The 15,074-nt window shown below is 44.1% G+C and overlaps 1 protein-coding gene across 4 annotated transcripts in view; it reads left to right on the top strand.

The window, feature by feature from the left end:
* The window catches only part of l(2)k09913 (transmembrane protein 53-like lethal (2) k09913), a 200,202-nt gene that overhangs the window by 112,287 nt on the left and 72,841 nt on the right, over positions 1-15,074 (top strand). For 3 of the 4 annotated variants that reach the window (XM_075691104.1, XM_075691105.1, XM_075691107.1), the window contains one exon: positions 13,324-13,488. The exons of the other annotated variant lie outside the window; for it this stretch is intronic. In XM_075691104.1, the coding sequence (XP_075547219.1) occupies positions 13,324-13,488 (165 nt within the window). The remainder of the gene's footprint in view (positions 1-13,323; positions 13,489-15,074) is intronic. 4 annotated transcript variants of the gene reach the window in all.

Raw genomic sequence — 15,074 nt, 5'->3', positions numbered from 1 at the left:
CTCCACAATTGAATTCTTCTGTCGCCTGCACATGTTCTAAAGCATACCGTATTTACTCGAATCTAACGCACACTTTTTCCCGATAAAACAGGTCCAAAAATTGTGTGCGCATTAGGATTGAGTACGACCATAAATCTGTGTTACCATATCGCCATCAGCATTTCAAAATAGCTTCCTTGTATGCGCTTCAAGTTTAGCTGCCGTAGCTTCCTCCATGTGCTGTAGTACGTATGCTTAGGTTGTTCCACCATCCCTCTTCCCATTTTCTGCATTTGCTCTGTCAGCATGGAAGTGCCGACTATGAAGACATGCCAAGTACTCATCACGATGCTTCAATTAAAAGTAAAGCGATCATGCGTATGGAGACGGGTGGAAATCGGGCTGCATCAAGCATGCATGTTCTCAAGACTTGCATGCAGGACTGGGTGCAAACAAGACAGACGTTCTACTCCGGTTGCTGCTGCATAGGCACGACCGTGTGGCCTCTATCTTGAAAGCGATCTGCGATGGAGACAGTCTAAGCACCTACGCGTACTGTGCTGAGTTCTCGTCGCTTCATTCCCATTGAAGGGAGAGGCCGCACAAAAGTCAATTTGTTCGCACCTGCTATTGCACATTCTGATGTGTGATACCGCACATTCTCATAAAAAGTTTCCACGGTCATTGAGTGAGATGTGTTCACGTTTGCTTGTGTGCACATAACACCATGCTTGTTAATTTAGTTAGTAAGTGAATGTTTAAAAAAGTTCGTACGGCTGCTAAAACTACTGTCCTTACTTTTGCACGTGATGTCACATCCGCCCGCGCTGCTGCGTCTGTGCCATGTTGGAGCACAGCGCGCGCCGCACTTGCGTTGGCTGATGTTGTGCACTGTAGTGTTGCTGTCTCACTGCATTTTCTAAGCAGATGTCACTGCTCCTCGCAATAAATGCTGCCCGTTTACAGTAGACTTGTGTTTAATGAGGCATATTACGCAGGACTGATTGGGTCAGTGCATGCATGATATCAAGAAAAAGTAAAACTGTGTGACGATGTGGACCTGTACGCGTTGCGATGGGGTGTGAATACGATGATGGACATCAGCGCTTTCCCCAAGTTCTCGCACAGAGATGTTGTCAACTACTTGGTTTTCTCTTCAAGCTTTGCAACACTGGACAATATGAAGGCTTATAAATCGCTTGAATCCCACAAATACTTCACAAGCGGTTGGGTAAAAACACTGTTGGCGAAGTGGCTGCAAGGAGAAAAGGTGCTTCTACTGGGAGAGGTAAGCTGGAGCCCCCGTTTTCAGCCCTGCATTTTGTGTAGGACATTCAGAGGCATTCCCTGGTTAGTCAGTGGTGTGTGCAGGAGACACGCAAGATTGGAGCTTGGTGCAGAGAGGAAACCAACTGATACTGTCCGTTTAACAATCATGCAAAACCAGGGTTCATGTGCTAGGGTCAGAAAATCTTTAAACAAAACATTGCAGCTTGCGCGAGTATTTTGCGGCTGGGAGAATGCAGTGCGTGCTTGCTCTGCTTTATTTGGATATATCTGCATTGTATACATCATGTATGTTTTTAAATAAACACTTTCATTTTTCCTTGATTGGCTTTAGAAGGGAGAATGCACAGTGTGCATGCTTGCTATGCTTTTTTTGGATATCTGTGCATTGTGTACATGATATATGTTTTGATCTCAACAGTTTAGTTTTCCCTTGAACGGCTTTGCAGGTGAACAACTCACGACTCGGCGAACGTCCACTTAAAGTGTGAATTCTTTGTAAAGACAGTGGTAATGTGTTGACTACACACTTTACATGCATGGCGGGTGAGGGAGAAGCTTGCTCGCATGTTGGTGCCAGTTTGTTTGCCGTTGACACGGGCGTGAGAATGAGGAACAACTCTGTTAGCTGCACTCAAAAGAGCAACATTTGGCTCTCTACTTAGGTTCAGTTCAAAAGATTGAAAGACGTTAATTTTGCATCTGTCAAAGAAAAAGAATGACAGCTTGATGATAGGATTGAGAGCACCCCCACAAACAAGAAAGCGATAAAACCAAGATTTTGTGTGCCACCAGCCTCACCAGAATAAATTGAACACCTATGCAGTGTCTTCAAAAAAGTGGTGTTGTTCCTGCAATTCTTTCTATGCTGCCTGGCCATTCCACTGGCTTCAAGGAACCGGTGCCCAGACATCAAGCACATCTTCGAAATTTGTATATGGATGATGCTTTGGCAGATAGACTCGACACCCTCGTTGACAAGGCCAACCAGTTTTTGAGCACACTTCACGTCACCAACGAAACAGTGAAGTTGATTGAATCAAAAACTAAAAACAAGAACAATTCACCTGACTGGTACCTTTACCAAGCGGGTAGAGTGACAGCATTTGTAATGAAAGCCGTCTGCCGAACAGCTCTAGATAATCCTAGCCTCCCTGTCGATCACCGCTGCAAGCCTAACGACGGAAGCAGTAGAATGCCGGGCTCCAGCGATGTTCGTGCCACAACCAAGAATATTTCTTAGATATGTGGATAACTGCTTTTGTGTGATAAAGAAGGATGCCCTAGATGCTTTTTCTTTTATCGCATTTAAACTTGATAGAACATGCCATAAAGTTTATGGTTGAATTGGACGAGGATCATCGCTTGCCTTTTCTGAATGTTATGGTGCAAGGGGGAGGAACAGGACATTTTTAAAGGTGTTCCGAAAACTTATGCACACGGCACCCTACTTGAACTTCATGTCAATTCATCGTGCTTGCAACGAACACTCCGTTGCCGCATCACTCATACAACATTCGCAACAAACCTGCAGTTCTCCTAAATACCTAAACAAAGATTTGGAAGCCATTCATCTTGAACTTTCATGCAACAGCTATCCTACTACATTTTTGGCTTCAGTGCAGCGCCATCTATCCCGCCCGCCTAGTGCTTCTTCCACCACATTTGCTCCTTGTAAACGTGCTGCGATACCTTATGCTCCCGGTACTAGTGAAGTCTTAGCCTGTATGCTTCGTTCTTTTGATGTGCATGTTGCACATGCACCAGCAAAAAGAAGCTGAAAGACGTGCTTGTATATGTCAAAGACAAGCTTTCGAAAGAAAGGTACCCAGGTGCTGTGTACAACATTCCTTGTGCAGTGTAACATTCCTGTAGTTACATCTACATCGGCAAGATAGGCAACTTTCAAGGGCACATCAAGGAACACTGTCATGATGTCAAAAAACAAAAATTTCTTCTAACATTCTTGCTGAGCATTCTGTAACAGAAGGACATGATATTGACTGGGGTAAGGCACATATGCTAGCCACTGAAAGCAATCTAACCCTGCGTTTGCATCTCGAGTCTACCACGCTGAACCGCAGTGATGGCAGCCTTCCTTCCGTTTATGCCCGCTGTCTGTGCCATCTATTCACACGTACATAATGATCTCCCCCTTTCACTTACTTTAATTGTAAACAAGGCCCCCATATGGGAGCCGAAATGTCTTGGTTTCTTTTCTTTTAACGTTTTTGGTTGGCATCCGTTTTACCCTTGACTATGAGCAATCCCGACTAGATGAGTTTTTGTCGAACTCTTGATTTCAAGTTCCTAGCCTGTCATTATGAAATTAATATGATACCCAGAAAAATCGCTAAAGACTCCTGCCATTGCCTGGGGTTTGGAGCATAAACGGGATGCACTGAAAACCTATGAAAATCAGCACAAGCAAAAGCATGACAGTTTTAAGTGTTGTATAGCTGAAACTCAGTGCCTCATATCTCCATTTACTGGAGCAACACCAGATGCCGTGATTTTATGCTCATGCTGTGGAAAAGGCTTAGCTGAAGTTAAAATTTCCTATTTGCTGCATAATGCCACCTCATTTACTGAGGCTAGGTCATGTTTGACAGACATAAATGGAACTCTGCAGCTTCCTAAGCAGCACGAGTATTACTACCAAGTTCAAGCCCAGATGACTCAATGCAAAGTTGGCTATTGTGACTTTATTGTCTGAACTCCGAACCTCTTCCACATAAAGAAAAATTGAGAGGTGAACATTTCTGTAACCAGATGTTTGCAACTGCAAGGGAATTTTTCGTTAGAGCAATTCTTCCTGTGCTGTTCAGCAAGTTTTTCACACAGCAGCAGAGAGCCCCAGAAAAGGCATTGCCACCAACAGATGTTTACTGCTTCTGTCAAGGACCAGAGACAGGGAAGATGATGGCATGCGACAACCCATTGTGCACATTTAAGTGGTTGCATTTTTCATCTGCTTTTCATGTAATCGTAAACTCCTGACGGGAAGCTTACCATTATTATTGAAAAGGAACGTGTACAATCAGTGCATTTTACCAGTGCTGACATATGGGGCAGAGACTTGGAGACTGACAAAGAAGCTTGAGAACAAGTCAAGAACCGCGCAAAGAGTGATGGAACGAAGATTGCTAAGCATAACGTTAAGAGACAGAAAGAGAGTGGTTTGGATCAGAGAACAAACTGGTATAGACAATGTTCTAATTGACATCAAGAGAAAAAATGGAGCTGGGCAGGTCCTGTAATGCACTGGTTAGATAACCATTGGACCATTAGGGCTACAGAATGGGTACCAAGAGAAGGATAATGCAGTCGAGGATGGTGGAAGACTAGATGGAGCGATGAAATTAGGAAATTCACGGGCGTCAGTTGAAATCGGTTGGTGCAGGACAGGTGTAATTGGAGATCGCAGGGAGAGGCTTTCGTCCCGCAGTGGACATAAAACAGGCTGATGATGATGATGATTTTTTATGTGTGGGAATCGCACGGGCACCAAAGGCAATGAAGTGGCACTGTCCACAATACAAGCAAGATAAAGAGAACTAGTTTGCTTGGCATTCATGTGTTATTCTGTTGGACTCATCTCTCGAATAACCAGTAATCAGTTCAATTAGTGAATAAACAAGTGTACAAGATCCAAAACAAGTGTGGTTTACTTACGGAAGCATGCTGGGGGGGGGGGGGGGGCTATTTGTTCGACAAACGGCAAGGCTCTTGTGAGCTTGTAGCACTACATAATAATGTAGCCTTATCTCTCTATTCATAACAAATGTTCAACCTCCGCCATACATGTTGATAGAAGTGCAACTAATGTTTCAATGAAAAAAAAAAAACTGCACGAGAACAAACGACAACAGTATTGAATGGTATAGCACGAGCAAAGGCTTGTGAAAGCTTTACACACTAATGAAGCTCTGAGGTGTGTAAAGCCACTGCACCGTTGGCTTCCCTTGGCTCTGCTACAATTAATGGACACGGATTGGGCAAAGCACAGCATACAGTGACACTTCTATCGTGTGGCAGTGTACCATCACCTCGGTGGGCATCATACTCAAATGGGGAGAATGCCTTTCAAGATGATGAACTTATTCCTTATGAGCCCAGTCACTCTCTCCACATGAATATGCACATTTACAAGTTTTCTGGTGCTCAAGACTTCTTCTGCCAACAGTTGTTTTTTGCCTTTTGTGTATGCTGAAACATGCAACCGCACGCAATGGAAACTCTCAGAGGTACGTATTGAAGCCTCTGTCATCAAGCACAACATCACCAGCATGCAGGCTATTGACAATGCCACAATGTTCTGTAATATGCTTATCACTGCAGTGTCCTCCCCAACTCTCCGAAATGAAGGTGACAACACCTTGAAGAGCAATTCCAATAAGAAAATTAGCAGTGTTACTCTGCTTGTATTGCAACCGTGTCTCACTTCTTGCCTCATATGATGATGACCGCTCTATTTTTATTTCAGAACAGTCAATGACTGTTGCCACATTTGCACCAAAGGAATAAAAATAAAGCCTGCGGCATTGTCTGCTGCAGTGAGACTCGGTCCGGCCATGAAATATATGGCTTCAATCGACAGTCTGCAACATACAACCACTCATCAAAAATGTGCAACACTGTCGCCTTTGAAGCTCTAAATCTCTGCTGAAGCCAAGGTCAGTGTTGTACAAGATCAGGTTCAGCTTCATCAGAAACAGAATGAACTTTTGAAACATTGATGGACTGTTGTTTACACTGTGTGGGATATAGCACTCCACAACTTTAGATAGGCCATACAGAATATCAAAGTTTGCCATCCCTGTGTAGTAGGCGACCTTGGCTTTACTCTCTCTGAACGCTGTTTCAGTTCTCTCCAGTTGGTCAGTTTGGGCACGCAGGGCATACAGGTTATCATTTAGTGTAATGCACTGTTGCTCCAATGCTGTAATGCCTGTCATGGTCATCTCTGTCTGTGTAGCAACTCCTGAAATTAACTGTGCAAACCTAGGGATCAAAGCAGAACGGTTCACCAGCACACAGACATTTTATGACAGTGATGTAAACACACCAAACAAAAATCCAGAGTGAATGAGATCTACCTTTGTGACTTCAACAAAGAAGCAATACTGACCTGATTCATTTTCAGGAGCCTGGAGTTCACGTTCGGCTCGCGGCAGTGACGGGCTGTCTTCTGCGTATGTGCCGTCGTCGTCGTTGTCACCGCCATTGCAGTTGTTTTCGGGTGGCATTGCAGTGACTCCAGAAGCTCTTGCCCATGCAGCATTCTCCACGTCGATCTCAGGAGTTGTTCGTTTGGACTGTAGCCTTGCAGCACGCTCGTAGCATGCGGTGCCTTCAGTCTGCTTTGTAGCCTAGCAAAAGCGTTGGCGCCCAGTCCGGGGTCGTTTCTTCATAGATCTTGGACGGTCTCCCTACAAATGCAAGCGAATGTGATTCTAACCCAGTGTTAAGTGCGCCTTATGTAATAATAGCACAGGCTTACCTGTTGTGAAGTGGATGCCGCACAGTCGAGTGTTTGGGAGATCGCCCTTGTGACCGGCATGCCTCATACGTCAAGCTAAGTGCTTTTGTTCATTCGTCTTGCCATTCCACAACCTTAGGAAGCAGAAAAAAGTTCATTTTCGCCGAGTCCTTCCTCAAGCTGCATTTACTGTGATTACAACATACGGTAACTGCACAAATAGCCATTGCAAAAGAGTGTTATTCGCATACGACTGACAACGTGCTTGGCGTGGTGCCTGAAGGTAGGGAAGAGAATTCTGACTGGGGAAAGCACAGGGGAGTGCACAGCAAAGAAACGCCACCTAGAGGAAAATCTAGGGGATGTTAAGAGAAGAGGGGAAGGAGAAACGAGGCGAAGCATTGCGGCGACCCATGCGCTTGCGTGTCACCCGTATTCAAAAAGTAAAACATCACTGTAACTTCCTTTTTTCTGGTATGCTCCTTGCTTCTTGTTACTTGCACACCTTGTGTGTGCGGTTGAGCCCCTTCAAGCTGTTCAGCTAGCTCTTGTGCTGCATCGAACATCAACATTCCTTCTTTCTGATTTTCGTGGCATTGTTGTGTGGGTTGAGTGCCTACTCGTGGTGCCCTTTTCTGCAAGCGATGGCCACTGCAAGTGTAAAGAAAAGAATCAACTTGGGCTTTGTAATGAAGTTGAAAGTGATCCAACATCTTAAGGCAGCTGAGAAGTCCACGGTAGCAGACGACTTTGGCATCTCACACAGCACATTGAGCATGCTTCTGAAGAACAATAAGGAACTAAAGCTACAAGCCTCTGACCATACAAGATTGGGAGCCTGTCGTGTGTGCGCTCCTGCCCACAAGAAAATTGTGGAATGTCTTTATGCATGGTTCTTGGAGGTTTGCACAAAAAACATTCTCTAAAAAACATGGAAATAAACTGTGCATGCCGTTTTCTTACGAGTTCCGTTCAATAACTTAGCGGCCTTAGGATGCACCAATCAGTAAGCTGCCGTTTGCCTCAGGGCCTATTATATCGTTTCGAAGAGGAAGCCCCATGCACAAATCTATGTACAACTATTTACATGGGGAAAAGTTTGTGGTAATCGCACAGGCTGGTACAAAGGTCACAGCTTTGTAAAAGTGCTGTTTGCTGGGCCAGTTGGTTCATGCTGGCAGAGAAAACCAGAAAAAAAATTGTTGTGACAGAGAACACTGTTGTGTTCTGTCATGTTTGCGTCTCAATTTTTTTCGCTGGTTTTTTCAAGTGTCAGAGGTCACAGCTCCAGCATACAGTCTACCACTTCCTTTTTGTGTTTCTCTTGCGCGGACGATCCTGTTCAAATGCACTGTAACATAACCCTCGGGGGCTATAGCGCCATCCCGGCGCTTGTTAGAATGATAGCGAACTAAATGAGCAGTATGGTTTCGAACGGGACACTTGGACAATGTCAGTTCATAGCTGGGATGAGGGTGGTGTGTCTTCAACAGGGGTGATTTCGTAAATTAAGTGACCTAATCATCGCGATACCTGGTAGGGCCCAGTATAGCGCGACAGCAGTTTTTTGGACAGGCCGACGTGGCGACTTGGAGTCCACAGAAGAAGCAGATTTCCGGGAGTGAACTGAAAGTTGTGGTGCTGTCTGTTGTAGTGAGTCTTTTGTGACACCTGAGCCGCTGTAAGTCGATCACAGGCAATCTGGCGAGCCATGCGAGCCCGACCAATAGCATCATGGGTGTATTCCGTGGTACATTGTGACACCGAAGGTAGTAAGGTGTCTGAAGGCAGAGTGGGATGGCGACCAAACAAGAGGTTGAAAGGCAAAAGCTCGTGGTATCATGACGTGATGAATTGTATTTAAATGTCACATAGGGGCAAAGTGCTGTCCCAATCGAGTCCGTTGGTTTGTGAGTGATAAGCGGTTGCGAGTTTGTGTCATTGAACCAGGAATGGAGTATGTCTTTGACAACTTGGGACAGGAAGTAGTGGCCAAGAGCGCTCATCAGCTACCTTGGTGCGCCATGGTGAAGAATCACATCTTGAAGTAAAAACTCTGCTACATCTGTAGCGCAGCTGGTGGGCAGGGCACGTGTAATGGCATAGCGCGTTGAATAGTCTGTGGCAACGGTTATCCACTTGTTCGCTTTTATGGATGTAGGGAAGGGGCCAAGAAGGTCCATGCGGACACGGAAGAAAGGCTCCGTGGGAACATCGATTGTGTGAAGGTGGCCAGCAGGTTGCGCACATGGCATCTTTTGATGCTGGCAGAGGTTGCAATTTGCAATGTAACCTCACACAGAGTGGTAAAAGCCTGGCCTGAAGAAGCGATGTCCAACTCTTGTTAACAACAACAACAGTAATGTTATTCAAATAATCAAAACTGGTATGCGACACCGTCTGGATCCTTAGCCATAGGCTAGTTATGCATCCATGCAGTTATACAAAGAAAAGTAAACGATTCAGACACGAGCACAATCATTTGTTTTGGATCAAACAAACAAAACAGAAAAAAAAGAAAAAAAGAAAGAAGGAAATGTAACCAAACAAAAACCACTAAACTAAGGTGCAGACCCCTGCAGGAGGGAAAAAGCCACGGTCCCTGCCAGCTCGGGCGCGTGCCATTCCCCGCATGCCTACGACACAGCCATCTGCACCCAGAAGCGAAAAGGCTTAGTTTCTGTCCAAAGTGCTAAGTGTCACCCACAACAGGAGCCCCGTACCACCAGTGAGGCAGCACATATCCGAGTCAAGACCCATGGCCTCCCTCCCACAGCAGCCCGCACACATACATGCTAGCGATAAGAATACATGAAACGGTTACACAAAAAGAATTGGTTGAACATTTGTGACTTTAGCCATTTACAGAACGATAACATGTAATTATTATTTACTCAACGCAGCAAGAATGTACACTGATATGCTATATATACATTTGATGCACGGTGTGTCGAGTAAGAACAAGGGTACATTGGCATTGACACTTACGTTACTATACATCCATGAACACATACGTACACAGAAACAATAAAAAAGCATAACAGCAACGCTGTATCCAGTTGTTGACATCATTATAACTTTCGTTAAAGACTAATCAGTTTAGATCGGAAAGAATTCTTTTACAGTAGTATTAAAATTTGCTGACTGCTTAATGTTTGCAGGAAGCGAGTTCCATATTTTGACACCTATATAATGTATGCGTTGCTGGCCTTACTGGTTGTGAGATATCAGCACGAGAAATTTCTCGAGGAAGGCTGAGCGACTGTTAACTGTCAATTTATTGAAGATATGGGCAGGCAATGGCGTGTTGCATCTCATTATCGAGCACACTAATAAGGCAAGGCAGTAATCTCGCAGGTGCGATAATGAAATGACTTTGTTCGCAAGAAAAAGATTTCTTGACGGTGTAGTAAAGCTAGCGTAGTTGATTATCCACAAAGCTCTCTTCTGAAGCCGTACTACAGGCTCCAAGTATGTTTTGTATGTTTGTATGTATGTTTTGTATCCCCAGGATTCAATGCCGTAGGCTAAGTGAGAATGAACGAGACAAAAATACAAGGTTCTCAACATTTCGAAACTGAAATTACTCCGCGCCTTCGTAAGTACGAAGCATGCGGAAGAGACCTTACCACACAGTCTATCAATATGAGGCTTCCAGTTCAGAGCGGAATCAAGGGTCACCCCTAAATATAGAGCATTGAGTTGACTTTTTCAGTTTCATCACGGCCAATCGTAATGCGACATGGCTCCTCAAAAGGCTTTTTCTTAAACGGGGACATAAAAATAACAAATTTAGTTTTATTTGTATTTAAGGAAAGTCGATTACTTTCAAATCATTTGCTAATATATTGAAGTTCATAGTTGATTGTTTTAACAGCCTTATTTAAAGATTTGCTACTGACCACAAGAGCTGTGTCATCAGCATACATGAAGGCATGTGCTTCATTTAGGCCGTCCGGAAGGTCATTTATGTATATTGTAGATAATATTGGCCCAAGTACCGATCCTTGTGGTACACCCACAGTAATGTGAGAGAGACTTGAGGTGTGCTCATCGATGACCACTGCTTGTTTACGGTTACCGAGATAGCTTTTTAAAAAGTCTAAGAAAATGCCTCGAAATTCAAGTCTTTCCAGTTTCATGAATAATATGCGATAGTCGACAGTATCAAATGCCTTTCTTATATCTAAAAATACTCCTACTGATATTTCATTGTTGTTCAAGGCTTCATTGATTACATTAGTTAACGACAGAATAGCCGTATCGATCGGGACTTCTGAAAGCCGTGTTGACGCGGGGAAAGGATGTTATTTTTATATAGAAATTTTCTTATTCTATTGGCCAGTAGTTTCTCAAAAGCAAAGATGGCTCGAACCTACTTTGCATGCCAAAAAGAAGTTGGGTTCCAACCGCACAAAAGCGATGATTAAATTCTTCACCTACTAATGAAGCATCGCATCCCGTAGCTATCGATGGAAGAATTCGTTTTGAAACTGTAGGTTTAATAATAGAGTTTATAGTAGCCCATAATTTTTTCAGATTGTGAGATGACGCATTGATCTGGTTGCTGTAATAAAGCTTCTGTATTCTCATTGCTGCCAAGGCTTTGTTTCTGTGCTCCTGGTATTGGTTAAAGTAGGATATGTTTCCTCGATATTGTTTCACTTTAGTACGCCAATAATCTGTCATACTTCAGTATGCCAACTCTGTTATAAGTGCAGGAGGCGCCAAGGTGTTCGGCAGCAGGTGCGTCGTGAAGCTTGGCAAGAACAGTACAATGGAGACGACAGACAACTAAAAGTAAATCTGGTCCATCAGAGTTGATGTTGTGTGGGTAAAGGATGTCATCATGGAGCTCAAACATTCTGGTCGAGTGGTCTGATTGTCCAGATGTCAAGCGCCCAATGATCGTCCAGAGACAGTCGCTCTTTCGCTGCTTAGTAACGATGTCGCGAAAGTCAGAAATGGCCAGAAGGCAAGTGTCGGCATCTTGTCCATCATCGTCAGCAGGATCGACGGGATGATGAGACAAGCAGTTGGTGTTCAGATATAAGTGGCCGGACTTGTACATCACAGTAAAAAAATACCCCTGAAGTCCGAGTGCCCAGTTACCAAGGCAGCCAGTCGGATCTTTCAATGGCAATAGCCAGCACAGGACATGGTAGTCTTTGGTGACAGAAAATGGGTGGCCAAACAAGTAAGGGTGAAATTTAGCCACTGCCTACACCAGAGCGAGGCGCTCATGGTCAGTAATAGAAAAATTCTGCTTTGAAGGGGCCAAGAGGTGGCTGGCGTAGGCACTTACGTGCTAGACTACATTTTGCTTTTGGGCGAGAACAGCACCTATGTCATGGCTACTGGCGTCTGTGCGAACTTGAGTTGGTGCAGATGGATCAAAGTGACCTAATATCGGAGATGCCGTAATGTGCCGCAACAATATTATATTGCCGCTAGCATTACAAGATGGAAAAGACGCCTGCCACATCCTAGCTGTGTACCAAAGAGCGGCCACACCACAAGCAAGGTACCGCAAGGCAACGCTGTGCAGCACATACCCACACCACGTGCTGACAGGCGGCTGGCTTGTGCTTGAGAATCAGAAGACTGGCACGCGACAGCAGGTGACAAAGAAGACAACAATGTTCGAAGAAGCAAAACTCGAGGGACATTTTTGTTGAGTGTGCAGTCTGTTGAGTTGACAGGCACAGGTTTATCCAGATAAAGTTTTCTTAGAAACGGCTGTTGTAACTGTTGGTTACAATATATCGAATTGCCTGTATATCATACTTTTTTGTGATCCCTTTGAAATTCAATATATCCGGGTTTGACTGTAATTAATACTTTTTCTTTGCCTATCCTCATGCATTCCACGAAACAAATCAAATCAAGTGAGCTTTCTATTTCAACAGTCAAATATCGGGGGACACAGTAAAAGAAACCACAGTCAATTTGACAAAGAAATGTGCCTCATAAACACGGCAAGTGAAGCATATGAGTACATATCATTTTAAATATGTACATGGTAATGTACATGATACATCTACAGTAGTAGGTTTCCCCAGTGTCCTCGAGGAACTAAATCAGGCACCAAGTTTGTTTTGTGAAAATAAGGGCGAGGTTATTGGTGATGTGTAGGTCAATTAAAACAGTCACTATAGTCGAACGTCTTTATGATGAAGTGTTTGAGGGCTCAGAAATCATTCATTATACAAGTCACTTGTTTGTAAAGGTCGTGCGTTGAACACCTGGCAATAAAACTGAGACAGAATTATTTCGTTGTAGAGGCGCACTCGACCGTATGTTTTTCCAGTATCTAAAAAAATGCTACCTCACACCAAGTTGACATTTAATGAAAAGGGGGGGACTATTTCTGCAAGGCCACACAGGTCCGCTGTCTTTATTTCTTTCCTTATGTGGGCGGTGACGTTGTAGTTTTCTTTTGTTATGGTGCCTTGGGCAGCCTTAGCATTGATAAGCTCTGATTATGCTGGTCCTGTCACATTCAATGCATGTCGAGTGCTTCATTCAGTCCACTTTTCATTTACAGTGTGATGGCGTGTGCATTGTCTTTGAAGGTGGTGGCCAAGCGGCTGCTAGACTTTCTGGTGAACCACCCCAACTACAGCCGTCTGGTGGTGCATGGTTTCAGTGTGGGTGGCTACCAGTTTGGCGAGGTGCTGGTCAAGATACGCAAGGCAGGAGGTGATTACAATGGGGTGCTGCCTCGTTTCAAGGCACAGGTCAGTCATTGATGCCACAGTTTACTACTGTCTCTCTAGATAAAGGTGCAAGTTTACGTTCCAGCTCAGAAGAGTATGGCCAAAGATTGATGTGTCGTTTGTAGCATTAGTGAAACGGTCGTAACTTGAGCTGCACAATTTTGTACTGATCCCAAAGCAAGGAATTTGATCAAGAGAACAAGATTGCAGATGTATATTCGAGTTCAGTTTGCGCAAAACATATTAAATAACCTCACTAGCGAAATGGATCTCCTGATAAACCAATTGTTTTTAGAGCATCATTGACTATTTTTAACGCGTTATCACATTAGAACTATTTATTTTGACATCAAGGTACTGATACAATTTCACCTGTTCAATTACTTTGAGTTTAGGCAATACTGAAAGTCGACATTCGAATCATCATCATCATCATCACCACCACCACCACCAGCAGCCTGGTTAAGCCCACTGCAGGCCAAAGGCCTCTCCCATACTTCTCCAACTACCCCGGTCATGTACTAATTGTGGCCATGCTGTCCCTTAAAACTTCTTAATCTCATCCGCCCACCTAACTTTCTGCTGCGCCCAGCTATGCTTCCCTTCCCTTGGAATCCAGTCAATAACCCTTAGTGACCATCAGTTATCTTCCCTCCTCATTACATGTCCTGCCCATGCCCATTTCTTTTCTTTAATTTCAACTAAGATGTCATTAACTCGCGTTTGTTCCCTCACCCAACCTGCTCTTTTCTTATCCCTTAACGTTACACCCATCATTCTTCTTTCCATAGCTCGTTGCGTCGTCCTCAATTTCAGCAGAACCCTTTTCGTAAGCCTCCAGGTTTCTGCCCCATATGTGAGTACTGGTAACACACAGCTGTTATACACTTTCCTTTTGAAGGATAATGGCAACTTGCTGTTCATGATCTGAGAATGCCTGCCAAACGCAGCCCAGCCCATTCTTATTCTTCTGATTATTTCTGTCTCATGATCCGGATCCGCGGTCACTACCTGCCATAAGTAGATGTATTCCCTTACCGCTTCCAGTGCCTCGCTACCTATCGTAAACTGCTGTTCTCTTCAGAGACTGTTAAACATTACTTTAGTTTTCTGCAGATTAATTTTTAGACCCACCCTTCTGCTTTGCGTCTCCAGGTCAGTGAGCATGCCTTGTAATTGGTCCCCTGAGTTACTAAGCAAGGCAATATCATCAGCGAATCTCAAGTTACTAAGGTATTCTCCATTAACTCTTATCCCCAATTCTTCCTAATCCAGGTCTCTGAATACCTCCTGTAAACACACTGTGAATGGCATTGGAGAGATCGTATCTCCATGCCTGACGCCTTTCTTTATTGGGATTTTGTTGCTTTCTTTATGGAGGGCTACGGTGGCTGTGGAGCCCCTATAGATATCTTTCAGTATTTTTACATACGGCTCGTCTACACCCTGATTCCGCAATGCCTCCATGGCTGCTGAGGTTTCGACAGAATCAAACGCTTTCTCGTAATCAATGAAAGCTATATATAAGGGTTGGCTATATTCCGCACATTTCTCTATCACCTGAATGATAGTGTGAATATGGTCTATTGTTGAGTAGCCTTTACGGA

Source organism: Dermacentor variabilis, chromosome 4 (assembly GCF_050947875.1).
Source record: "Dermacentor variabilis isolate Ectoservices chromosome 4, ASM5094787v1, whole genome shotgun sequence".
Lineage (NCBI taxonomy): Eukaryota > Metazoa > Arthropoda > Arachnida > Ixodida > Ixodidae > Dermacentor > Dermacentor variabilis.
Note: the sequence above shows the minus strand (reverse complement) of the source record. Positions and strands in the feature narration are given on the sequence as shown.